General features: G+C 42.7%; 3 protein-coding genes across 4 annotated transcripts in view; all 3 read right to left on the bottom strand.

Annotated features, from left to right (window-relative positions):
- Positions 1 to 1,766: 1,766 nt before the first annotated feature.
- On the bottom strand, positions 1,767 to 3,789 carry C8H1orf52 (chromosome 8 C1orf52 homolog). The gene is made up of 3 exons (XM_071750557.1): positions 3,461 to 3,789; positions 3,125 to 3,332; positions 1,767 to 2,345 (listed from the first exon to the last, which is right to left on the bottom strand). The coding sequence occupies exons 1-3, from the start codon at positions 3,719 to 3,721 to the stop codon at positions 2,263 to 2,265; spliced, it is 552 nt and encodes a 183-aa protein (XP_071606658.1). The 5' UTR covers positions 3,722 to 3,789; the 3' UTR covers positions 1,767 to 2,262.
- Positions 3,790 to 4,887: 1,098 nt separating this feature from the next.
- On the bottom strand, positions 4,888 to 12,522 carry BCL10 (BCL10 immune signaling adaptor). Its single transcript, XM_071750556.1, has 3 exons — positions 12,352 to 12,522; positions 8,381 to 8,669; positions 4,888 to 7,129 (listed from the first exon to the last, which is right to left on the bottom strand). Exons 1-3 carry the CDS (start codon positions 12,439 to 12,441, stop codon positions 6,762 to 6,764), a joined length of 747 nt encoding a protein of 248 aa, XP_071606657.1. The 5' UTR covers positions 12,442 to 12,522; the 3' UTR covers positions 4,888 to 6,761.
- Positions 12,523 to 14,353: 1,831 nt separating this feature from the next.
- The window catches only part of DDAH1 (dimethylarginine dimethylaminohydrolase 1), a 56,844-nt gene continuing 43,983 nt past the window's right edge, over positions 14,354 to 27,214 (bottom strand). For both annotated transcript variants that reach the window (XM_071750590.1, XM_071750591.1), the window contains exons 5-6: positions 19,217 to 19,360; positions 14,354 to 18,792 (exon numbers count right to left, since the gene is read on the bottom strand). In XM_071750590.1, coding sequence (XP_071606691.1) covers positions 18,676 to 18,792; positions 19,217 to 19,360 — 261 coding nt within the window. In that variant the 3' untranslated portion in view covers positions 14,354 to 18,675. The remainder of the gene's footprint in view (positions 18,793 to 19,216; positions 19,361 to 27,214) is intronic.

Genomic DNA, 27,214 nt, shown 5'->3' on the forward strand with positions numbered 1-27,214 from the left:
GGGAAACTGACTGAACACCTGAACATTACACATCTGAATAGGAGCTTGCTGCTATTCCCCACCCTCAGCTCTCTGTGCCAGCTATAGCAAACACATTCCTGTTCATAAAGGAGCATAAGCAGTGTTTTTTTCCTACCATTATCTGAAGATTAGCACCTTCAACATAGCTATGCTAGGACAGCAAATACAGGAAAAAAACAGATTAGAGTAAGTCTTTTCATTCAGAGTCTTTACATTCAGCACTTCAAAAAAAACCAGATCCGTAATTTCTTTTTAAGTGAAATTGATAATGAAAACATTTGTTCTCAAGACACTCAGGAACCAGATACCTGCTACCCCAGTACCTTGTGACAATCCACATCCTGAAACAGGTGATCTAAGGCTGCATGGACACAGCTGTAAGAGAATCAGTCTGCATTAGTAATCATTTCACATGATCACTAGGAGGAGGGAGAATTTACATTAGTCCAGCAAAAGCAAAGTATGGGTGTTTATAGCCTCTCATCTCAACAGAATGCAGATAATCCAGTCCTGAATTACCATGTTACACTGGCTGCCCACCTGGTAAAAGCTCCATTCCAGCAAGGATCAGATCTGACTGCTGGGAAGGGGTCTTCATCCCGGCTGGAACTCAGCAAGGCTGTCACTAAGGGCATGGAAGGTTTCTCCTTGCAACCTGGAGGCTCTGCTCTCACCCTGCCACCTCTGTCTGAGGTAAAGGAGGATTCTGAGAAGTTTTACATAGATCTGGCACTTCATAAGCTTGGCCTGTGACACAGTCCCCCATCTTGGAGCTTGCCACAGGAGTGTCAGATATTTGGGTTTGTGCGAGGAGACCTGGGACACGGGGGAACCCTCAGCTGGTACCAGTATCATTTCTTGAATTGTTTCCAGTCTGGCAGCACAGAACTGGTTGAATATATCACAGATCTGGCCCAAAAGCCTGTGAAATTGGCAAGGAGCAGTCACAAAATCTGCAGGTAGAGAAGGATACAGAGAAAGTGTTACCACACTGCCAAGGCTGGGATTTCATAACTTGTTCCTGACTTCTAACTTCATATACTCACTCAAAACCAATAAATTTTTCTATATATTGAGGTTCAAAATATTTTTTTTAAATCTGTTTAAAAAAATATTAACATCATATTAGCACATGCATAAAGTACCTGTTGTACCAAATTAAAAGCTAGACTGAGAAAGAAGAAAAATAAGAATTATGATTGTTTACATTAACAGTTAAATTACATAAACTAATATTAGTAGGACTACTCTCACTGCAGATTTCCTAAGGCACAGAAGCTTTATTTGAAAATAAAGCTAGAATAAGCCCCCCTCCAACCCAGTTTTACTGGTACTTTTTAATATACAGATCCAAAAGCCATGCAGCAGTGTATCACAAATACTGATTAGCACTTTAAGATGACTGCCAACTATTTGTACTGAATTAAATACAAGTTGGCAGTAAGGACTCTATCACAGCTTTGTAATATTTTTTTCCCACATAAATATCTAAATTCCCTTTTCAATTTTACAGAGCATAAGTTAAACACCTCAATTCTTCCTCCACCATTTAGATGCATGTTTCTCTGATGCAGATCAAATAACATCAAAACAAATTATCAAATATTAAACTCCATTATTAAGTCCATGTTTTTTCAGTTTACAGCTGTATATTACAAACAAAACCCTGAGGAATCTGTTGCATCATAAGAAGTGCATACAGTACAGAAATCATCCCTCCTATTCACCAAGCATGCAATGCAGTGTTTATATCACAGATGTTTTCAAATGTAGTTTTATTCCAGTGACGTATTTGCAGTTTTTACATACATTTCAAAACAACATTATGCAAACATATCACAGGACAGAACTTAAGGAATCTTCAGTATATACTCCTTTATAAAAGGTTTTGACACAATGGAAAAGTCAGTCCTAAAAACCTCACAGTACCACCAGGTTTCTTGATAAACAAAATACCATGAAGACCTGTAACCTGCATGAGCACAAGTATCCACCATAATGAATCCCTCTTCTAAATCCCTGTATTAAATGAACAGATTTAAATTTTGTTCAGTAGACAAATTTCTACCACGACACTGTCCATTTAATTTTGTGCTTTCCAAAAGGCAAGCATACTACAGAAATAACATTCCCTACCCAACAGGACAGAGAAATTCAGTAAACATGTATTTGTTTCCCATTCCAGCAGAGGAATCCAAGTTCATTGAAATTGTCATGATGGCTACATCTGGCACACCCTGCTTACAACTTCTTCTTCTTTGTCTGCTCCTCAGAGTCTCGTTTACGTTTCTTAGCAGAAACTGGTTCATCATCTTTTTCACCATCTTCAAATAAAAGACAAGGTTAATAAAAGTCAGTAAAGCCAGAATCTTTGTCCTTAACACCATCCTCATCTCTGAACAACTGCCTTAACCACATCTGAGATGCCCGGAAAATAGACAGTAGCACTAACTGATTACATCTCCAGTTTTGGAATGCAGACATTTAAGAAGTCCAGAATTTCTTCTTCTGGTTTCATTCTCTTGGTTGTTACTGGCTATTATCTTTCTCCAGCAATTAAAAATAAAAAAAATTCCTCCCGTCACGTATTTCTTTATTTCCTGGATTACCAGCACAGCTTGTGCCATGATTCAAAGTGGAGAGAATAGTAAATATTTTTTTCAGTAATCTGTCATACAGACATTTAATACCCCTCTTGGCCTCCAAGTTCTGCAAACCCAACAAAAATAATCTGACCTACAGCTACACCTAGGGTCAAGACAGCAGCACTTAAAAAGCTCCCATAACACTGCCTGTTCTAACAGACCGAACCTGCTAGTTTCCTGTAACTACAGCTCTACAGACTCTTTAATCATTCCCTGTTACTGCTGATGGCAACGAAAGGGGACAGAGCCGGGGAGCCTCCGTTCTGGGCAGGGCAGAGCACACGCTGAACCTGCAGCAGCCCTGCAGCCAACTCTGCCCCGGAGCAGCGGTGGGCGCTGAGGAGGCCGGCAGAGCTTCCTCTAACTCTGGGCAGGGGAGGTCTCCCCGCAGAGCCCCCCTCACCCTCTCTGAAGCACCGGCCGGAGCCGAGCACCGCCGCCTGACCCCGGGACCTCACCGGACTCCAGCGGCTCCTGCTCATCCTCCGGCAGCAGCCTGGCTTTCCCGCCCTGCCGCGGCGCGTCCTCCCCGTTGTCCTCGTAGATGTTGGACCACTTGATGGCCATGTCGACGCCGGGGGGCGGCGGCGGCTTCTTCTCGGGCGGGCTGTAGGTCTCGGGCGGGGGCACGGCGTTGTTCTTCCACACCTTGAACTCCCTGGGGGGCTGCGGGAGAGAGCGGGGCACCGTCAGGCCGGGCCTCGGCGGCCGGGGCGAAGGCGAGGCGTGCGGCCAGGCCCCGGCAGCCGTCCCGGGCAGCCCCCCGCGCCCCCCCGGCTCCGCGGCCCCCGCACCTCCTCGGGCGCCCGCAGGACGCGGCTCTCCCAATCGATCTGCTTGTTGAGCGGGTTGTAGAGGAAGGCGGGAGGCTGAGACACCCTACGAAAGAGCTCGTCGGGCGGCGGCAGCCTCGACCGCCGCCCCAGGCTGCCCCCCGCCGCCGCGCCGTCCCTCGCCGGGCGCTCGTCGGGTTGCGGCTCCTCGGCCTCCGAGTCGGAGCTGGAGCTGCCGTAGGCCGCGAAATAGCTCAGCGGGTCCCCTCCCTCCGCCGCCATGGCGGGGCCTGCGCCGCGACACCGCCCGCACGGAAACCGGGCCCGCGCCGAGGGTTCCGGTCCCCGCCGCACCCAGAGGAGCCGCAGCACCCACGGCTGCTGGATGGGCCCGGTTCGGGCCCGGTGACCGGGACCCAGAGGACGAGGGTGGTGGGAGAAACAGCACCTCCTGAGCCTGCCCTGGGCTCAGCCCCGAGCACTCCGGGAATTTTGCCTTAAGCGACCACGGACTGATACAGAAAATGAGACACGAAGCCCAGAAGCTCTGCCTTCCTCCTTTTTCACACCTGCAGGCCTCAAGAGAGAGAAAAGGCATTTTCCTAAATGCTCGAGCATTATCTGGCCCGGGGCAGACACAGCTTTGATCGTCACCCATCGAGTCACATCCTCACCAGCACAGCCAGCAGCGAAAATGTGGTGGAGAAAGCTCGCACCAGAGACTTCCTTTGCCAGCAATGCCCATGGATCTGTTCTTGCCTCAGCTAAAATACTGACTAGCTCTGCTCAATACCAATACCAAGGAAGCAGGATAAGGCCTGTCAGTAAGGCTTTGGTTACAATGGGATCGGTTCCTTTGTTGTAAAGGTACTAAAACCATGTCCAGCTCACCTCTCATAATCAATACCATCGTCATTATTTTGAAAGAAACACTACACACTACACAAACAACCACTGGAGTGAGCTTCCATGGTCCCTGCAATATTGTCACATCCTTTTTTTTTGTGTCATGCTCCTCACCATTCAAAGGGTTTGTTCCTCCCTTGCTATTAAAATAAAAATTTAATTTAAGAATGAAGTCAACGTGTGCACAGCTGCAAGCAACACTTCTCACATCTTTAAGCAGCTGACTGATTGACCCATCTAGGAAAAAAGCAAGAATCCAGCTAGCAGTACCAGTCACCAACAATGGAAAGCATAGTTAAGCAGCCAAGGTCTTAATTTTCCACGCCTGTCTTCCCTATACACTGCTCCTGAGTGCAGCCCTACAGGCACAGGTGTTTCACATTCAGTCAGTCTTTCCACCAAAGACAAAGCTCTCTAACAAGACAAAGAGAACAAAAGCCTCCCACATGCACAAAACCAAACCTGCACATCCAGATACCAGCATGAACTGCTCTTACAACTTATACATCTTGGTAATGAGAGGCAGACAGGAAAAACAGCAATTACCCAAAAGAATTTATTCCAGAAGTTGTGAAAAAAATATGTCAAGTTTTAAAAATGCATGTTAGAAACATTTGGTAAGAAAATACATTCATTTGAAGTCTCAGGTTAACAGGTAGCAGAGCAGGCAGCACACATCCTGGGTGAGGATTCAGAGCTGCAAGGCAGCCTTCCCCCTGAGCTCATGCTCCTCAATTATGGCCAAGTTTGCTCACTTGTCCATTTACAAAATCCAAGAAGGGACCAAAAACCCTAGCATAGCTCTTTGAAATCATTACAGTGGGCATTTAGACATCCTGAGCATGTGCAACTACAGTTTAAGTTAATGGAAGAGAAGGACTTAAGCCTACCCTTCATTTCAAGTTAAGAGAGCAAAATTTTGCTTGCATATTCAGGCACTTAATTTCCAGGGTGCCTTCTGAATCAAGCAGTTTTGTTGAAAAGCATTTTCACTGTCCTGACAGTCTGTGACCTCAGATGCATACAATAATAATAATAAAAAAATTATAAACAGAAGCCCATATCTTTATCAAATGTCAGCTATTCATATACTAAGTATGGAGTACAGTTTAAATTTATTTTAACTTATTTCCAAAATGAGAGCAAACAAGAAGAAAAAACAAAACAGAGACTATATTGAGGTCCTGCAGATGGCTTGTCTCCACAGAAAGAGAACCCAGTTTAGGAGTATTAGCTAGACTGGAATGAAGTTAAATGGCTATAGCCCTGTATGAAAGCCCAAATAATTTAAAGCCTTAAATACAAGCCTACCCTCAGATACAATGAAAACGTGCCATCCCTTTGAAGTGTAGTACTGCAGAACACAACTGTACACATTTCCAAGAGTTTGCCTTTGCCTGGAAATTTTTAAGTGTTTATAAGACAATTTAGAAAAAGTAGATTACAACCTGAGCATGAGGAATACACTATGTTACATTGTGTCACAAAATGAGAACCTTTCCACCTTGAAATAATTTAAAATGCCTTTGACTACAAACAACTTGAAATGTAAACCTGTCAGCTTTGAAGAGTAGAAATCTGAAGTGCAACATTTCCAAGAGTCTTTTGTATATCCCTAATTTGTTGCTAGCGGACTCCAACCCCGCTCCCAACCCCTCCTTACCTACAGGGACAAAACATACACGCCTTGCTCCTTAATAGCATTATAAAATGACATTTTCTTACAGCCCACATGATGCCATTACAGCAGTTTGCATTCCTTCTCCAGTATTAATCAGAATTTATATTTAAAGTGCATCTCAAATCAGAAATCTCTAACATATAAAAGCAATCTGCTAAGACTTATGGAATTATATTTGATAACTCAGATCACTGCAATACTGAGTGCCTTTTAATTTACTGGTAGGATAGAGAATGAAGTCAGAAAATTAAGAGATTTCTTGCAGACAAGCATAGATTTTTTTTTTTTTCAAATGGAGCTGCACACATCTAGAGAGGGCAGAGCTTAAACTTTTCAGTTTAGAAAATTGTTCTTCAATACTCAGTACTTTTCCTAACCATCCTTTCCAATTCACCCATCACAGGAACTTGAAAAAATCCACACTGGTTAATTTCTGTAGGAATGAAAAAAAATTTTGGGTACCTTAAGTATCTGCAACAAATTGTGAAATATAAACTGTAACAAACCTTTGCTGGTGTAATACCATCGTCTTTTAAAAAAAACCTTCCTAAACAATATAAAATCCAGCAGCTCCAGGGTCACATAATCACAAAGAAAATTACTCCTTAAAAAAACCTGTAAATAGCATAGTTTTGTCTGATTTTGCCAGTTAACAGTTGAAAACATTTTTCACCTTTCCAAGCCACCACACAAAGTTTCAGTACCATTAGGATGAACAGAAAGAAGTCACAATGTTCACTGCAGTTGAAGAGAACGTGATCTTAAAGGCAAAAAGCAGTTATCATTTGAACTCGTACATGGCTCTTCCTGATCTGACTGGAGCTCTGGGGGAAGTGGGGGTGCACCAGGGTCTCCAGGCCCTGGGAGGGTGACTGAGAAACCAGTACTCTCTGCATTTCCCATTTCTGCAACTGGAAAATTCATTGAATGAAGAGAGACAGCAGACACAAATGCAGCGGTGCTATAATCCTCTTCTGGATGATGTATCTGGGTAGGTTCTTTGTCCTTTATCTTATCAAAAAAATTGGATTCGTCAGAATATGATCGAGAAAGATTATTTGTTCCTCCATACAGTGAGGTCATACAGGTGCTGCAGCTTAGACCTATGACAAAAAACAGACTGGACTTAATTACAATATGGTGCACTCTTAAACTGTGCTCTGCCTAAATATCAGTAAGATATCAGTAAGATATTGTTCTTCAATACTGAGTACTTTTCCTAACCATCTTTTCCAATTCACCCATCACAGGAACTTGAAAAAAAACAGACTGGTTAATTTCTGTAGGAATGAAAAAAAATTTTGGGTACCTTAAGTATCTGCAACAAATTGTGAAATATTAACTGTAACAAACCTTTGCTGGTGTAATACAGATGAATTGTCTGTATTTTAATGGACCAAGCTCTTCACCTCACCTGTGGCATCCCAATACTCACAACAAATTAAAAAATACATGCAGGTTATCTAGGCTGATGAGACTGATTTCCCTGTATCAGCTACTATGTGACAAACTGTTAGTTAAGCTCAACTTCAGGAATTCACTTCAGTCCTTGGATCCATCTTCTGACAGATTTTTCTCACTGTGTTCTTCATGCTTCTAAAAGCTTCAGCTACATGGTTCTACTCCAGAATGGACTGCATTTGAAGGCTGCTTTACCCAAAGCCAGAGAAGACTTCATATTCATCTCTGGGTTCAAAATGTACGTTCCTCCTTCTTTATTTCTCTTCTGATGGGTGTGGAAAGGGAAGTAAAGTTTTTGGTTTAGAAGGCCTCTATTTTATCTGCCTTAAAATACGAGCACATGTACCCACTTCAAGCTTTTTGTGTCAACAAAACTTTTCTACCTGCAGGATGCAACACATGCATTCATACACAGTGCCTGATTTTAAGTTTTGGCATTGAAGGCCTACAGGAGAGTGCTCCTTAGGTTGCATTTGTTGGCTTATCTTCTGCTGAGGTGCCAAGCTTGACAAAACCAGAGCATCCTGTCACTGCAGCAAACAGTGTCAAGAGAAATGCAAGATGGAAGATAACCACTATTTTCAGTTCTAAATTAGAACCTCAAAGAAAGCAAAACTGAAATCCAAAGACAGACTTTTCCATTATAAAAACACATAAGAGGGGTTTTTGCAATTTATGATGTGTTCAGGCAGTGAAAAGGCAGCCAGAATACACGCACTAGGATCTTAAACCCAAACTGGTGATATTAAGACTGTTGTCCCAAACACTAGAAGAAATAAAAAGAAAAAAATACCTGTAATAAGAAACATGACTTAAAGAACTGTGGGAATTTAACTTTACAGACTCTCAAAACAAAAGTAATGTCTTCCAAAATGTTATTATAAACTTCTCACCTTTGAGTGCTTCAAGTTTTTCATTTTTGACTTTCAACACTACGTCAGTTATCTTCTGTAACAGAAAGTTCTGTGTTCTTTCTCTTCTGATAGATTCAACCAAAGCATCTAGTCCCTTTGGGTTTTCTGCTAAATAGTCCAATAACTTCCCAGTTTTTTTCCTACTGGAAGATCTAGAGGAGATTTCTTCTGTGTCCTCTCTAGTGAGAATTTTCTTAGAGCGCAGGTAATCAAAGTGTCTCTCAGCTATGATTTTATCACACAGGTAAGGACGCATCCTTTCCAATGCCTGAAAAACAAAACAGACTTGTATTAGCCAATTGTTCAGTTTACTTAGAAGCCTGTATTTGAAACCTATATGATTTTGATACAAGTTAATGATACAATTTTTAAAGCTGCCACCATGTTATCTATAAGATATTTTTTTACTTACCCTTGTCATTAGTTTTCTTTGAGTGAACTTGGAAGTTTTAAAGCATACTAAGGAGTGAGGGGAATACCTACTGAAAACGTCAGTTACCACCAAGTCTGTGGTTATCATGTTTAAGAACGTTTGCCAAATAAAAACAAAAACAAATTATACACAACAGCACATACTCATTTTGACTACAGAAACACTTGTTCTCACCAACCACTCAACTGTCACGTTTCCATACTATTTTTATGCATGAGGCACAACTCCAAACTACTGCAATTATTGATGTTTTCTGCACATTGAGTAAAAGCAGTCTCAGAGCAACAGCACAAATATACTCATGTCTGGTAAACACACACCACTATTTACAAGTCCAGCAGATTACTGGCATCCAAAGTGCATGCACCTTCATCTACAGATGTAAATCCTCTCAATAGCTGTATTGGCTGCTTTGTCTTCATCAAACTGCCTTCTTTTTGCTTAAAATTTTATGTTAAACAACTGAAGCAACACACACACCTCTGATATGCTACAGAGACCACTGAGATTGCAACTGATGACCCTGGCAAAAGCAAAATTACCCTCTGCAGCATAACTCCAGCTTACATATGTGAAGTGGTTGCTTAAGAACTCTCTATAACCAGCAGAAAGAAGGAGGTGGAACAACCTGCCCATGGGAAGGGACATCCAATCAATTAACATTGGCTATGATGAAGCAGAGACATTTGTCTCAAGCACTTCAGCAGCAGTGCCATTTTACATCTTCAGGAACTGTGACAGTATCAGGTCACATTCCCTCAGATGATCTTCCTGGGAAAACAGGATATGGCTATCATTTGTAACCATGTTGAATTCTAACCTGACTACCAACTTAACTTCAGAAGTAATTCTATAGGAGCAATGTCAGAATGAAAGACTGCCATGTCACCACTTCTATTTCCTCTTTGCCAGACCAAGTGTCCCCTCCTGTACTGACCAATTTATGTTTATAGTTATCAAAACAAAAACCAGTCTTCCTCCACCTTACCCAGAGGGTACAGACAAGCACAAAGATCATACAAATGTAAATTATATTAATTTTATTTTAATCAGTACATTAGTCAGTCTGCTTGACATCAACATCAAACCAAAACTAATGCATGTGTTCACAACTCTGGTCTCAGTATCTGTGACTGTATGAAAACAAGAATCACAAATGTGACTCTGTGCTTGAAAAACAAGCTCTCGTTTCACATAACACAAAATTGGCAGTTTCTCCCACCACATTTTGCACTTCACAGAATTACACCGGTAGTCAGACACCCACTGAGTATTACTGAGGTGAAAAAAATAGTGAGTTCCTCCCACCAAGTCTCATTTGATTGAAAAAAGGAAAATAAAAATTCAGAGCCAGAAGAAAAAGCACCTTTACATACAAGGCATGTGTAGAGACAAAAAGGAACAAAGCTTCTCTCCTGAAGAAAGTTTTCAAACATCCTCCTGCTTTTTGAGATTATATTCCACAAAAGCAGCACTTAAAAATGGAAACTTTAGAATTACTTCTTGCCTTACAGCCATTTACTGGCTCAGAAAAAAGAAGTGTTTTAGGACAGATTATTTCAAACAGCAAAATACTGTCAGGCATACTGGTGTTGGGTAAAGTACCAATAACTACTGAAGAAAAAGCATCCTAGACACTGAGTGTAGCTGAGGATAAATGTGTTCTTCTAGATGCTGTTTAGGATCCAAAAAATACTCATCTACCAATAAACAACCTGTGGTTAATCAGCTGTTAAATGAAACATCAGATGAGCATGTATGGAAGGTAAAGAAAGGCTTTTGGCTGTGGACCATCACCACTAGATTAAGTACAATGTATGTAAAAGCAAACACATAAGGGTGCAGCTCCATGGCAGCCAAGTTCAAGGAGCATCACCCTCTGTGCAGCTGCTGTGTTCCCTTTTAATGAGGGATGAGAAGATCCAGAAACTGAATTGGTGCTTTTCTTCCTTCCCACAGCCAAATTCATTACCTAGTCCAATTTAATGTGCAGTCACACTGGCACTAGTGGTGGCTGAAAAACTATGGCAAGAGCAGGAAAGTGCAAAAGGACAGCTTGTAGTCATTTATACAGCTGGGAACACATCCCAAGTATTCAACTGCAACAAGCCCATGCCTGAATATAGTAGGCAATACAGATTTCCCTCATCCTACCACCAGAAAGATCAATCAACAAACTCTGAAATATGTCAGTCACTGTTTCAACACTAAAAGAATAATAAGCTGTCACTGAATAGAAAGACTGCTGTGTTTTGACTAACATCTTCCCATTCTGAGTCTTTCACCGTATGGAGTGTGTCAGTTCTGAATTCCTCTCTGCACTGTCCTCCCAGGTTAACAGCTTATATGGGGCTGAAAGAGTAAACACATTAGAACAGAAGCCTTTAAATATACTTTCCACTATATCAGTAACTTTCTGTGGGCTTCTGTGAGATGCAGCCATCAATTCAGTCAGTGACATAGATTAACATATATATCATGTTTTATATATATATAGTCTGATTCAAGTAGTTCTTATCTTTTTCTGGTGTAACTACCAGATGCTAACTATTGCAGTATTACACTGTGACTTCACAGAAACAAGTAATAACTTTAAAAACATGCCTCACAAACCTCTGACAAAGCACATAAAGAAAATTATGCATGCATAAAGCCAGCAAGAAATCAAACCCACACTCCTAGTATTCTATATTGTAGTGTAAAGGAGCATAAACCACCGAGTAAGCCAAACATAGGACACTGTAAATTACTAATAGAAGCATGGACGGTCAATAATTAACTCATATATTGTGATTTTTTTTTTAATTAACCAAGCACTTGTTGAGGTCAGCTAGCACGTTGCTTGCTTCCCTGCCTAGCAATAACAAATGCAGAGCCAGAGTGGATCAGGATGAAGTTTTCCCTCAGATTCCAGACATCAGTGAATAAATACGGGGGGAAAAAAATCAGGAAGATACAGAACAAAAAGCCTCAAAAAGCTTTCTCTGTAAAAGAGACTTCTACTAACGCCAAGAGAAGCAGATAAATATTTGCAGCCAGCCTTCGCACACCACATTAATTACTCATCACTTCTCTCTCCTAACCACACGGACACCGTGGATCCCAAGCCCTTGCTCCTCCGGCCTTCACACGCGACACAGGAGCAAAATGCTTAGAGGAACACAAAAGAAAACAGAACTTCCAGGCGAACACTTTCTCCGCCCGACACCGGGAAGCCACCGGAGCCGCGGGCTGACACTCCCGGGGAGCTGCGGGCGGGACTGCCCTGCCCCACGCCGCCATTCCGGGGCCCAGGGCCGGGCCCGCCGCACCCCAGGTGACCCGCCCGCTCCCACGCCCGTCCTCCGGGAAGGTGGCGGGGAATTCCGGGTGTCAGGGCACGGCCCGTCCCGCCGGGCTCCCCCCGCCCTGGGGCCCCGACTCCGACAGCGCTTCCGCTACGCCCGTCCGGGCCCTCGCCCCACCCCGCAGCTCCACGCCCCGACCTCGGGGCCTCTCAGCCCAGCTCACCACTTACATCCTTCTTCACCTCGGCCATCTCGTCCTCCGTTAGGCCCCGCAGCTGCCCCGCAGCTCCCAAGCCCGAGCCGGGCCCCGAGCCCTCCATCCCGCAGACGCCGCCGCAGCCGCCGCCGGGGAACCCCGCGCAGGGCAGCGCTTCCGGGAAAGGGCCCCGCCCACGCGGGCCGGCCCCGCCCCTCGCCCACCCGCCCACCAATGGGGCCTCAGGAGAAGTGGCCCCGCCCAATGGCGCGTGAGTTGGGGTGGGCATGAGGCAGCCCCTCCCCTCCCCCCTTTCCTCCCCCATCTCCGGGGGTGGTGGCCTCGTCCTGGAGGGAGCCCGGGACCAGCGGGGACCCGAGACGGGACCGGGCATCCCAGCCCTGGGCAGGGGCTCCCTTTCTCCTCCTGTCCCTCCTGCCGGGACCGAGGAAACGCCGGGCCTGGCACGGGGGCGTTAAACCCTGCCCCGCTCCGGAACTGCCACCAGACCGTGGCAGTCGCCCCGCGCCCGCAGCCGCCTCCCCCCGCGGGTACCGTCGCACCCGCTCCGATAAAACAGGTGCCCGGGGGCGATGCCTCTTCTCTGTCTGGCTGAGGACACGGCCGCTTACACCTACACCTGTGTGAGGCACCCACGTACGTGGAAAGGTTTCAGATTCTCTGGTGCTGCCAGCGAACTGAGTGTTACACTCTGAGACAGAGCCAGGCATCTTCCCAGCCCCATCCTTGTTCATTAAACCATCTGCCTTCCAACTCCTCCTCTCCCAGGTGCGTTACATTGTGGGCTCTGCTGGCTCTGTACAATAACGCTGACAAAACCAGATATGGTGTATTCTGGATTTAGAGAATTTGTTCACAACCTTGGTCGGCGAGAGGCACAGTTCAAAGCCACATGATGTCTGGAGGGTTTGGGATTCCTGAGCCTTGTATGAGAAACCGAAATTAATTCAGCAATCAGGGAAAGAGCACGTGGTTAGGGAACACAAGAGGTGGATACATTTTAGCAGACATAATACTGATAAACCCTAACAGGATCTGATGGTCCAGGTAGCTGGAAGAAAACTGCTCTCAGCGTGAAACCCAGGAAGTTAACACCAGTTCTATACTAAGAAGTGAGCCTCAATGAAGAGCAAGTTAGAGAGAATTTCTTTCAAGGGATCTGGGAAGACATTGCATTAGTCTCATAGGTATATACATATGTAACGTTCACCTAGAATAGATTTCTAGAGTAAATTTTCAAGTTTTGGAAACTCCTTACAACACAGAGCTGTTAAAGTCTTTTGTATTGGTCCTAAAAATATTATAATGGTGTCACTGTTTGTGAGAAGAGGCCCTGAACAATAGAATCTTGTTTTGCCACGAGGTGGCACTGAAGGCCCATGGGCACTTACACGCGTGTCCATGAAGTCTGGAGTAACATTGTGTCCAGAGATTGATAATCTAAGATCATAACCTAATGACATTAGAGCACAAGGGTGTAAGCTCTTGTAAGATTAGTCCCACATGCACTATTGGTAGCACACAAGTAATATTTAGATATAAAGCATGCAGCCATCTGTCATGTTACCCCAAAGCAGTGTCTGAAATGTAGTCACCTCTCTCGGTATCCTGGGGGAGAAAAAGATACAAAGCTACACAAATAATTTATCCATAATGGTTACACCACTAAACCTCTGAAGTTTCACCTTGTGGAACATACGGTACATACAGGAACTATAGGGAAAACACTACATCACCATAATATCTGTTTAGTTATCTTGGACAATAATAAAATTGTCACAAGTGTTGTATTTAGAACACTTAAGCAATACCCCTCTCTCTATACTTTTCCTAAATACAGGGTATAAAATAATTTAAAGAGTCTTTAAACAGGCTGAAAGGTTTTGGCACTACTGACCAATTGGCTTTATTTCTAGGCAAGCAGCAAGCTTCCAAATAAAAAGATGGCATGACACAGTATTAAATTAAATTAATACGCTTTCAGTTTCAAAACAAGAGGCAACAACTACACAGTGCACAGTACAACTGACACTTTATTCCTTCATGATGGGGATATATAGTATAGAAACTGCAAGAGTCACAAAAAAAAAAAAAAAAAGTGCAAACCTCTAGTAGAACCAATTATGGAATGTATTGATGGTTTTGGCACAAAAAGTGGGGAACTATATACTGCAACAAGATTTTAAGTTTAATGAAATGTAATACGTCTGTGTTCAGTAGTCATATTTGTGCACTGCAGAACAATACAATCTAGAACAGTGACTAACACGATTCACATGCAACTCTCTAAGTTACATCATACGTCCAGTTAAAACTTTCTGGTAATACCTGTAAGGTCCAATGATACTTTGTTCACAATCACTTAACAAATATCATTCTTTAAGCAGTTTTATCTTTTCAGCTTCCTTATTGATAAAAGCAAAAATGAATAATCTTAAAAAGTGAATTATTTTCCCAAAAATGGTTTCATGTAAATGTTGATGTTTTCTATCAAATTAATTTGACTCTGAGGTTGTTGATGTAATGCATAAGAAGCTGAATGAAATCAAAAGCTTTTTTCCCATATTTCATCCCCTATTTGCTGTGAACAGACATTCTTTCTGTGCACTGACTTCTTGTTTTTAAAACCAGACATAGTGTTGCCTATGAGCTCTGTACCTACACCACATGGAAACCACAAAAAAAAAAACAAAAAAACAAAAAAACAAAACCAAACCGGAGCATAGCTTCATATAGTGGCATCTATTTAAGAATGAAAAGGAGCATATTAGGCATGGAAAAGATAAATGCACAAATGGAAGAATTCAAGTTTATCTTATAAGGTACACTATGCACTCACATTTTCGTTGCAGAGACACTATTCGCATTCTGGAGGAGAGCCCCATGTATCCCAGCTCTCCCTAAACCCTTAGCAAAGGTAACATCCATGAAAGAGCTATAATGCACATTGTAGCTCTTTCCTTTGGAGTGAGCTAAACAGCTCCCTGAAAGGGAAAAAAAACCCTTTGATGAGTAATCAAGCCCCATTGCTGAGCTATTAACCACAACTGGCCTGCTGTGTTATATAGCCTGACAGCTCTTATCAAGTGTCTTATCTGGGCATCTCCTAGTCTGCAGTGTCTCATCTCTGGTTTTTTTTTTTGGTTTATTTTATTATATTAATCAAAGATGATGTTTTAAATCAGGCATCTGAGAAATGTTCTGGTGACAAGAGATACAGGATGCCCCTTAGATGCATGTGGCACAGCAGAAATGTCTTCACAACTGAATTCTTCATTTGGGCAACAGAAAAAAAATAGCAAACAGCAAGAACAAGAAGCATTTGGCATTATTTTAGTTCTTAGTACCATACTGCAAATGAACAAACTGAAGTGCTCTTCATGTCTTTGCTTTATAACTCCAGGATAAAGAATAATAATGCTAACAAGGGAGAGGTGAGGGCAATCCCACTAAGCAGCTTGGTTAACTTTTGGCATCAGGCTAAGATGTAACTTGGAGTGTCTACATTTGGAGGCTACGATACCTACTGAGACTGACAGAGAAAAAGCACCTAAATTCTGTGCCTGAAGCTAGACTTGAAATCATCACCTGAGGGAATTCAAGCCCTTCAGCCACTCCCTTGCTCTTCCTGTATACCAAAATGCAGCCTTGAAGGCAAGGAAATCTAAATGGCAATAGGTGAAAGACCAACCTCTGTTTCCTTGCTCTCAGATCCTGACTCCCGCTCGCCATCCCTCGGGGAGCCAGGGGAATTCATTGTCATCTACAGCTATGAGGGACACAAGATACCAACAATGTCCACCACAAACGTTTCCCTTTTCTGGAGCAATGCTAAAGAAGAGGAGCCACCTTTGTCACTCTTCTGAACTATGGCTCCTCTTGACAATCATCCTTCCAGCTCAAAAGAAGTCACTCGGAGCCAAAACAGACCCCTCAGTTTCTCCTCCCTCCTGGCACCTACTCAAGGAGGGAGTGAATTCAGGGTAGTTCACTGTGGGCTGGGATAAATCAGAGTGAACAGTAAAGAGGAAGGAACACAGAAAACTCAAGCAGGAGAACTGAGGCAACAGAAGGCAAAAGTCACTTGGGGTTGAGAGATAAATTGAATAGAAATCCCAGAGCCTAACTCTGTCCCAGTGTGTCTTGATGCTCTGGCTTCCTAGGAAGAGTGGAGAAGAGGGACTGAAGGACATGATGAGTGGGGGCCAGGCCTCACAAGGTGCATGGGCAGGTTGGGGGGATTCTGTTCCAGCTTTCCATGACAGCTCCCATGGCTGCAGAGGTTTTTAACAGAGTACAGCTTCCTTCTAGAGCTAAATACTGCAGGGTCACCTTTTGGCACAACATCTTTCTTTCATTTCAGCTCATTTTAAAATGCAAGATGCTTTATTTTAAAAGCACCAAGGGAAGGTAGAAAAAGAGATTCTGTGCTGTAATGTTTAGAGTCTGATCACCTGGGTCAGACTTCAGTGATGGTGCATGGGAATGAACGGAGGAGGCAAAGGAGGAACATCAGGAGAACCCTTTGGGACAGCACACAGCCATAAAAACAGCACCTGCTGCTTGGCTGTCTCAAGGCTTCCTTTGGGACGTGCTCGTCTCACATACATTATATTTGCTTTCTGCCTCATGATACCACATGTCATCACAACACACAGTTTGCCCACAAAGCATCAGATATATTCTGGTAGCTGCCAGGAGGTTTCCTCATCATTAGGCACTGAGATGAAGTGAGAGACACGCTGGGGTGTACCTGAGGATATGAGTACTTCTGTTTTCTCCCTTATGACTGCACAAAAAAAGCACACAGGTTTCCAAAGGATATCCAAGTGTGTGCTCACTTAGTACTGTTTGCTTCCCTGCAGACCATGCTGCCTGAGCTCCTCTTGCTCACTTCCCCCTGTACCTTAGCAACACACCGTAAGTGGTTCAGGAAAGGTGGAGGGGATGTCTTGGAAGTTGATAACGTGTAGAGACCATTCATCAGTCTCTGGAGAATTCCCACTACTGCCTCTGTTTGGGAATTTCTCCATCCTTAGTTTACAAATGACTTAACAAGAAGCATGTGAATACAATGGGGTTTGCTTCACTTCACTGTGGTGAAAAAAAGTATGACTCAGTGGGTAAACATGTGGAATTTGCTACAAAAATTATTTGTTTTAACTGAATACCACAGTGAATATTCATGCAATTAAAAAAATAAGATGGTTATTGTTCCAAGGAAAACTGCCCCAAGGACAGATAAAGTACAAATGCCAATCTTTCAGGAAAAAATAGCTTCCCTTATTCATGAGCATAATTCCAGGAATAGCTGTCCTTCAACTCATTCTATCACCCTTTTCTTTCCAATTTACTAGTAAGTGGCGTCCAAAAAGGGAAAAACAAATAAATTTAAAGAGTAAACAAAGGGAATTAACAACCACCATCCCACTCTCCATATTTTGGATTATTTGGATACTTTTGGATACCAATTACTTTTGGATGACTTTTCAAAAAGCATCTCAGTCTTTCCCTTTTGTGGTCTAGGTGCTCCCTGGGATCTGGCCTTCTTAAAAACTCTCATTCTCAGCAAATTGAAAGCCACAGCACTAAGCAACAAACTAGGATCTGAACTTGTATGATGAATCTTGTGTGGTTGCACTATCACTTTTTCTGTCATTCAAGATTCCCAGGCAGACATTCCCCTTGAACACTCTCCCAACAGAGGAAGCTTTTTCTGAAGTTGCTACCTGGTACCTGAAACTGATTCCAACTACAACTCTGCCCAGCAGCAGCAATGTGATATGGCTGAGACAGTGAGCAAAGGCCACTGCCCACTGTTGCAGACAGCATATGAAAGGCTTCTCTACTGCACAAGATACAAAGTTCATGAACCCACTGAGTTTTCTTCAGTCCCCTCTGGTATCTTGTATCACTAGAAGTACAGAGGCCCAAGAAAGAAAAAAAAAGGCGTAGAGCAAGGAAGCAAGAGAAAAAAGACAGAAGGGAACAGTGTAAAAACAAGAGAGGTGCTTTAAATGTTGAGAATTAGTTGGTTTTCATAAAATTTTCAGATATGTTAAATCACTGAAACTAGGGATTAGCCATTATAATCGTTTTCTGCTAGCCCACAGGACTAACATAGTTCAGAGTTATGTGCCCCTCAACAGACTGCACATCCACCTCAAATACCATCTGCAAGGACTAATAAAAATACACAAAGCAAAAAATTTGTAAACAAGGGTTAGTAGCACAGTGGTACAGTAGATTGTCAATAAAAACAACAAAAGTGTGGATACAGATCCGTCTACCTTGTGTGTAACATTATTGCCAGTTACAAGGGAGGGACTCTGTAAACTCATAATTCTGAAATTTTGTTAATAAGCACAGAGCAACAGGTGAGTAACCCATCTACTTTCTCCAGTTCTGTGTTGGCTATTGGGATCAGCATGTGGTCCTTCAGCTTTTCAAAAACCTGTTTAGGAGAGAAAATGGAACAGAAATCACTACATTTTATGCCTACTTCCCCTTTTCTTAAGTATTTACAGAACAAACAGGCACAGATTAATCAGCAGGTGCTAAGTGTCTTGTGATTTGTAATCAAAGCCAACACCTGCAGTATGTACGTGGCTTTCTAGCTATGCGACTTCCACATAACACTGCAGGACCTGTTGCTACTTCTAATTATGCAGAAACATCACCAGGGGCAGAAGAGACAAAATAATTAAATCAGTAGTGGAGATGACAACAAAGCCCAGGCCTCCCACCTTGCCCTATCTGCTATTTCCATGACAGGGAACCACAGCGTGTTCTGGAAAGCACCTGATTTCAATTCCCACCAATGTCCTGGTGAGGCAGGATGCTGGGGCTCTCCCAGGCACCCTGGGCACAGCTCTCACCTTTGCACTCTCTGGGTACTCCTCAGGGGCTCGGTGCAGCAGGACGTGGCCTTTGCTGGGAATGTTTAAGTAGACACAGTTTGCTGCAGCATCATCGGGCACTGTCAGCTTGTCGTAGCGGTGGTCACTCATCTGTTGCATGGTCTGCCAGGAGACACAAAGTGCAGCTATTTATCACTATTTAGCAGCCACAAGCAAATGGGAGAATGAAACCCACCAGAGTAGCAAATTGTGACTGCCAAATCGGTAAAGAGCCATTTTGCAATACAGCAAGTAAGGAGATCTCTTTTCACGTCTGCCATTCAAGGAAGAATCTACCAATCCTAGCTGAAATGAGCAGCAGAAAACCTTTGTGAAATGTTTCCTGCAAGCAGGGGGATTAAGCAGAGCACTCAGTAAGCATTGTCCACGAGGCCCTTTCCTTAAGGAATGCACATTGTGTATGCAAACTCCCACTTGCATGGATGAAAACTATAGGTGTTCAGCACCTTCAAAAAAGCAGCCATCATTCAGTATTTATAAAATGAATGTGAATTAACAAATAGGACAGGAACAGTTCCCAGCTTGGATACCAGCCCAATCTTAATTCTTTTCAAGAACCTCCTTTCTGCTTTCCAAGCAGTTACCCTTTCACTGAGCACCTGTGCTGGGAGTGAGGAGGCAGAGCACGTCGGTGCTAATCCTCGTTCCCAAGGGGACAACACAATAACCTCCTCAAACGAGTAGAACCGATGGGGCTCAGAGGTTTGGTTTGTAAGGATAGGGCTCATACACAAATTTGGATGCTGGCTGGAATTTCAGAGATTCCCAGCACATGAGAAGCCCAAGATCCTGTGTTTTGGATCAGACTCAACTTTTTTAATAAAGACAGGGAAAGCCTGAAGACAACGTCTGATCCCCATTGCACCGTTCCAGCTTTACATCAGCTTCACCCTGACAGGGACCAAGAATAACGTCAAAGTGAACAAAGCTCTAAGTCAAAAAACTTTGTCTACTGAAAGCCAAAACAAATGCAAGTGTTTCAGTTTCTCTCCTAGACCCCTGTTCTCACACAGATTGCAAATAGAAATAAAAAGCTTTTATTCTCCTGAAAAATACACTAAGTAATCTTAATAAGCTGATATTCTGTAACAATTTTTTTTCTTTTTTTTTTTTTTAGTAAATCGCCTTCTCAGGGAAATATCACAGATTTACATTGCATAGCAGAGAGCAGACTTTGATATTTGGCACAGTTACGTTTATTGTTAAATTACTTGCAAGGTCATTCATTTGTACTACTTCTCATTCATAAAAAAATACCATATAAAACTGAATTAAAATGAGTACCTACAAGATAATTGTGAAGAGACAAAGCAACTCAAGCTTTCACACACCTACAGGAATTTTTTATCGGTCTGGATACATTTCTCACATTGTAGCCTGAGTCATCCACATCCCGGGAACAACACAAAATCCACAAAAAATGCCATGCATTCTTGAGGAAGTGTTATCTGAACTGTCATTTCTTGTTGCTTCTGAAGTTATGAAACTCTCCGGAGTTCTCAAGATGACATCCACCTCCATAAAAGGTTAATGTCTTTTTCTAGGGAAATATCCTTGCACCTTTACTTCACCGGATGTATTTTTATTACAGTGCTTACCATGGTTGACTTTCCTATTTATAATTTTGTTTCTGTTAGGTAGCCAAGATGTATTTCTACTATGTTTTCCTTGATCTTGCAGACACCTAGCAGCAGGTGACATGCTTGCACCCAAGTGTAACTCTTCTCCCTGGTAAACAGAGCCAGCAGACTGGTCATCTACCTGCAGCTTCTCTTTCTTCCCAACATAATCCTTTCAAGTCTGGGTTAAGGAAACATATTTATTAAATCTGCACTGACACACATGTACCAGCAGAGGAAAAGCCACCACGTTGGATTCTGGTTAGCTCCCAAAGTGTTGTGCTTCCAGCCCTTGTTAGAAACAGAATTCTGATACCGTAGTTTTTCTGTAGGAACAGCTCGTTCATCAGGAATACATCATGAATCACTCTGAAACATTTCCACATGAAATTACCAATGAATTCTTAAATATAAGGTGTGGACACATCTCCCATTCATCCACTTCTGCAAAGTGCTGAAGTAAGAACAACAGCAGTGAGTAGAAATGAAGAACAAGTGGCAGGGCTCTTGCTGTGCCAGCTGGAGGCACAAACCAGCTTTGGGAAGACTAGGAGATGATGGTGAGAGCAGGTTAGGAGGATTGTTTTCAAGACTAAAAAGCCAGAAGTGGTAGGTGAATAAATTCAGAAATAAAGGAGAAAAAAATAAGTGGGAAAGTGAGCTGAAGCAGTACAGGAGTTTGAGTACACAGCTGCAATAGGGAGAATGGGACCTCAGCAAGTTCAAACATGACAAGAGAGCATTTTTTGGTAACTGGAGGTTTGACAATACAAGATTACTTTCTTCCTTGGCTCTTCCATTAAGAAGGAAATGCAGACCTGCATGTTGAAATAAAATTTAAAAAAACACTTTCTTAAGAGCACACCCAGGCAATAACACCTCAAACCTGCCCCATAGGGAGGCTCTGGATGCAGCAGAAATGCACCAGTATGACACAATCAGGTTATTTTAAAGATCCATGGGGGTTTTCCATGTTTCTATTATGTAAAGTCATTGGATCATGTGTGCCTCGTCAGATAGGACTGGCAGAGAAAGACAAGCACAAGGTACTGTGATTGTATTTTCTATTAGATATGGCCTCAAAATGTGTTTTTTTCTATTTTTGGAGTGACAAATTTACTAAGACTATGATGCTCACACAATGCATTTGCAGAGGGCTGGCTTTCTGCCCACAAACAGGAAACAAGCAGCTACAGTAAGAGCCAGGCATTTCCCACATGCCTAGTTTTTCTGAGAATTTTCTTCAGCCTGAAGAGGGTAATTTTCATTGCACATTCTCTCAGCCCTTAGTCATGCTTTCCTTACGTTGAAGTCATTCACATAGCCTAAAATGCCTTTTCTATAGCTTTTTACAGCGTGTCCTCAGACAACTGAGGTAATGGATAAGCTAAATAATTCTAAATATGAAGCAGTATTATGCACAAAGGAAAAATGTGTATGTGTTTAGGACCTATTATCACTGACAGGGATAAGATGACCACATCTAAAACTGTTCTAAAACAGGCCAAGCCCAGTTACAAATTTTCCCTGTCCATGAGGAAGGCTCCAGACTGAACCCTGCTGGCATCTGGGACTGACTCACATCCAGATTGCTATGGGAAAGACAAACCAAACCCACCATACCTGCTATCAGTGCACATTTGTATCTCCAGCACCTCACAAGCAAACCCAGAGGTGCTGAACACTCCCCTTTCTAGCATGAAAACTAATACTATGCTTAAAAATGCTTGTTTCATGGTAACAGATAAGTAGAAGTGCAGATTTCCAGGGTCTGACCTTTGTTGCAATCAGCTCCTGCTCATCTAGGCCCAAACATTTAGAGGAAAAACAAAAAACAACCAAAGTCCAAGCAGATGCATATAACCCTTCACCCACAGGATCCTTCTCTCCCCAGATTTCAGCTACCTTGTCCTAAATCCTTTAAGTCTCAATGTTAAAGAAAGAAAACTTTTCTTCTCAAAGAAAACTATTTACTTCAAGGTATTTTCCCATCCTCTTTTTCTTTCCTTCCAAGCACATGAAAATTTGGCCTGGTTTACAAATGATAGTTAACACCTGCCCTGGTGTACAGAGCAAACAGGAAAATTTTATTTCAAAAGACTGAAAGTTGTGTGAAGAGATGAAGCTATTGATTAAGACTTTGCCTGAAATGACTAAAGTTAAGCCATTTATAGAGCAGGACAACCAACACTAATGAGAATATTAATTCAGGAGCACCCAGTCACATCTCCTGAGGCTGGCTGGGAGTTTGGAGGATTTCTCTTCTGCTTGGAGGGAGAACCATTTGTCTGGGAACAGCAGGCTTATGCCCTTACAGACTTCAGGGAAGAGATGAGGACAGGCACCTGGCCAGTACACTGCCATCTGGAGGGAAGACTGACAGAGGTTATTTCTTGTTCCCTGGAAAATACTGCTGATTGCCAAATCTGCTCTTTTTTTAATAACTGTACAACCTGGAAGACCTTATTTTTGTCTTTTGGAACAGAAACTAAGGGAGAGAATAGTCAAAGAAAAAAAATGCAGCAGAAAAATAGAAACATGAGTCCCCATGTATATAAGTCAAAGGACATCTCAGTCAGCCTCTGACCCAGCTCCTGTGGCTGACCAGCCTTTCTATTCTATATGAATAGAAAAAGACACCTTCATCACCCTTTACAAATTATACATATAAATAAAAATTCATTATGTCTCTTATATAAACTCCTGAGTCTGAATCTTCCAAAAAGACCAGATTCTGTTGCACTTATGCAAAGTGAACAGCACTGACACTCAGTTAAGCACAGTACATTTATTACAATATATACCTTTTAATTAAAACACAGCCAGTTGCTTTTTTAAAGTGGCAGGTCATTTGGTACTCAGTAAAGATCTCCATCCTTGGAGATGAAGTACACCCATAATTCATAAAGTAATGGAAAATCAGGAGCTGAAAGTATGTAATATCTCATACCCAGAGCAAGCACACATGAGCTAGTGCACAGAAGTTTGTAAAGTGACTAAGCTTCCTCTCCACAGGGTTGAGGGCAGCAAAGTCTCGATTTTTATTTTTAGAAGCAAGTTTTCAATTGTTCTCTGGATTTCACTACCCTTTCTTTGTTGCTGCATTACAGAGAAGTTACCATTCCTCTGCACTTTCTGCTAATTCCCTACCTGATGTCATCCTCTTCGGGTTATTAATATTTGTAATAATTTCCACAGCAACCCCCTGTGATATCGTAAATAGAGGATTATGACTTCATGTGGGGAATAAGCAGAGGCTCAAATGATGAATTCTTAAGGGAGAAGAGATAATGTTTTAATGCAAATTTGTGCATTACTAGAAAAGACTGACGCTATAGAGACGATAGGAAGAGCAGACTTTGATGAGCTGTTTTATTCTGTCTGTGGGTATGTGCTGCTTTCTAAGAACACCAGAGAGATGAAGTTTTTCCCTTAGGTGCCTGTTCTGAAGATATTTCTGTGGAAGAGTTGGGAACCTCCTTAGCTGTTATGCAGGCAAGGGTTTTCTCACACAGGGAAACTGTACTCAGCTTTTTGAAACTCACACACTGCAGAGACTTCATTTATACAAGACAGAAAAAGAACAAAAGGCATTTAATCACAGGACTGGGGGCAAATGCCAACGCCAGAACAACTCCTTGTGCCCAAGATTTTAAAAGCACTGCTGTCATGATAGCTTTGGATACAGACCAAGGGCCTGTTGCCCAAGAGAGACTCCTTTCTCTTTTATCCTTAAGATGTCATTTTGAGAAGCCCCCCTTGACTTAAACAGCATACAGGGCTGTATTTCCAATGGAGTCCTTCAGGGAATAATTTAGGGGATGAATGAGAAGATACAGAAGAAAGAGAAGATACTGAATGGGGGAGTCAAGAACAAAGCAGAGCAATCATGTCCAACCTTTTATCCAAAGTGGAGGGGAAAAAAAAAGAATTTCTTGAAGCTGTGATATGGCACTCACATACATACTTCTGTATGCTCCTGACCATAATGAAATCCCTTTGACTAATGAGGTCAGAGCCCAAGGCTACCAAGGACAATCTCAGAACTGCACATCACCACCACTCTGGATCCCACCGGGGCAGACAAGGGCTTACAGGCTCAGCTGCACCACCTGCTCTGCCTCACACCCCTCTTGGCAATGCCACCCAGCCCGGACACCTGCCATGGCCACTCTGCTTCTGTAGTTAGCATCTCTTCCTCTGAAAAAATCAGGTGAAATCCCAGATGTTTCATGTGAAATCAGGAAGTATTACTTTACCCCAGATGCCAGAGAGGGAACTCCCCAGAGACAGTGGCCACAGGGATCAAGCTCAGGCAGTAAGAAAAGCCAAGCTGAGCTGGGGCTGTTCAGCCTGGAGAAGAGAAGGCTCTGGGGAAACTTTATTACAGCCTTTCAATACTTAAAGGGGACTTGTAAGAAATATGAAGAATGTTTGGATGCATAAGAATGCTCTTAGTAGGGTCTGTTGAGACAGGACAAGGGGTATTGGTTTTAAACTAAAAAAGGGTAGATTTAGACTAGACATGAGGAAGAAATTTGTTACTATGAGGATCATAAAACACTAACAGGCTGGCTAGAGAGGTGGGGTGGCAGATGCCCCATCCCTGGAAACATTCTGTGCCAGGTTGGGCTGGGCTCTGAGCAACCTCATCTAGCTGAAGCATGTCCCTGCTCACTGCAGAGGGGTTGGACTAGGTCACCATAAACAATTCCTTCCAACCCAAACTATTCCATGACTCTATATCAGATGATGTGAGCTCTCCATGTTGCAGCCCTCACTCCTAGGCATAAGTTCTTTGCTCCCTTCTGAGATCCATCAGCACCACCAAACACCTGGCATTACCTTGTAATGGGAATTACATACTGCTTGTAAGGGAAGTGTTGAGATTGTGAAAGCTGGGAACAGCGCATTAACCCCAAGATCCTTTGGGATTGCTACCAAGTTATCATCCAAAGGACAACAGAGAATGGTTTGACTGCAGACCACAGTGTTGCCCCATCTCCTTCCTACACTGAGGCCAGCACTGGCACAGCCTGGATTTGTCCTCATTCACACTCACAATAAAGGTCAGAAACTCCAGCAGTGCAGGATCAGAGCCCAAAGGTGACACGTTTGAAGGAAATCCTGGCTTCTCTGAGGGAATAGAAAAATAACCCCAGGCTTTAACTGGCTCAACAGCCAGGCCCATGTTCAACTATAGAGTTACATGTATGGAATTATGAACTGGTTTAACTACAAGAAGGAATTAAATGCATACTGAGAACAGCAGAGGGAAGTTAAAGTTTCAGACGTGATAGCCACTACAGGCCCTGGTAGTTTCTGCAGTTAATTTGTCTCTCTCTTTCAACCAGCTTCCTCAAGTACCACTTTTCAGCTGCAGCCCAAATATTCTGTACTTGCCAGAGCCTGAAGAGAATTTCATGGTTAAAATGTCACTTCTGATTTATTATCTGTTTCTAACATGTGCTCTATAGCCCTAATCTCTGTGCACTCATTTCCTAGCTCACTTGCAGTGCTTTACATTACACACACAACACTAAATTAATGATCAATTGCACTCTGCCACTTGCAAAGACCAGATGCAATTTCTTTTTCTGCTTTTAAAGTATTGTAAGGATATGAGTTGCATCAGTAAGAACAGTAACAAAAATATTCTCTTTCAAAAAAGACTGTTAGTAGGAAGATAAATCCTAATTTAAATATAAAGTGTTAGCATAGGATGACATAGCAGTTCACTTGCTGTCTAACAAGACACTCCACAGAATGAAAACAACTCAACCACCAGAGATGGCTCAAGACAGATTAATCATCTTGCTTGTATGATTGCATTTCCAGAGCAGACATGAAAAATGGTAACAACAAAGGAGAGATTTAAAATAACAAGCTATCACAATAAAGGAGCAGCATGCTGGGCTGTGCCAGGCAAATGACTCAGTAGAAGCTCAGGGGACTGTGCTGCCACACAGACTGCCATGGGTGATGAGAGGAGCAGCTGACAGCACTGCCACAGCTCAGTCAGTCTGCTGAAATCCAGAGAGCAGCTTTGAATTCTGAGTATTAATGCCTCAAAGAGATTCTATTGCAATTGCATCTCTACGAGACTGCATGTAGCTGATTATCAACTGAAATTTTTTTCTTCAGAGGCAAGAAAACAAAACAAAAAAAATCACTGAGATCAGAAAGTAGGAACTGAAACATTAGAGGAATCCGTAGCACTGCCAACTCTGACATCTCCAAGACAGAAGCTTTACCTATTTGATTTCCAAAAATTTCTCTTAAGAGGAACAGCCTGGATGACAGTGGAGTTGAATCCCACACATTGAGCAGGAGACAT

The sequence above is a fragment of the Heliangelus exortis genome, chromosome 8 (assembly GCF_036169615.1).
Source record: "Heliangelus exortis chromosome 8, bHelExo1.hap1, whole genome shotgun sequence".
Lineage (NCBI taxonomy): Eukaryota > Metazoa > Chordata > Aves > Apodiformes > Trochilidae > Heliangelus > Heliangelus exortis.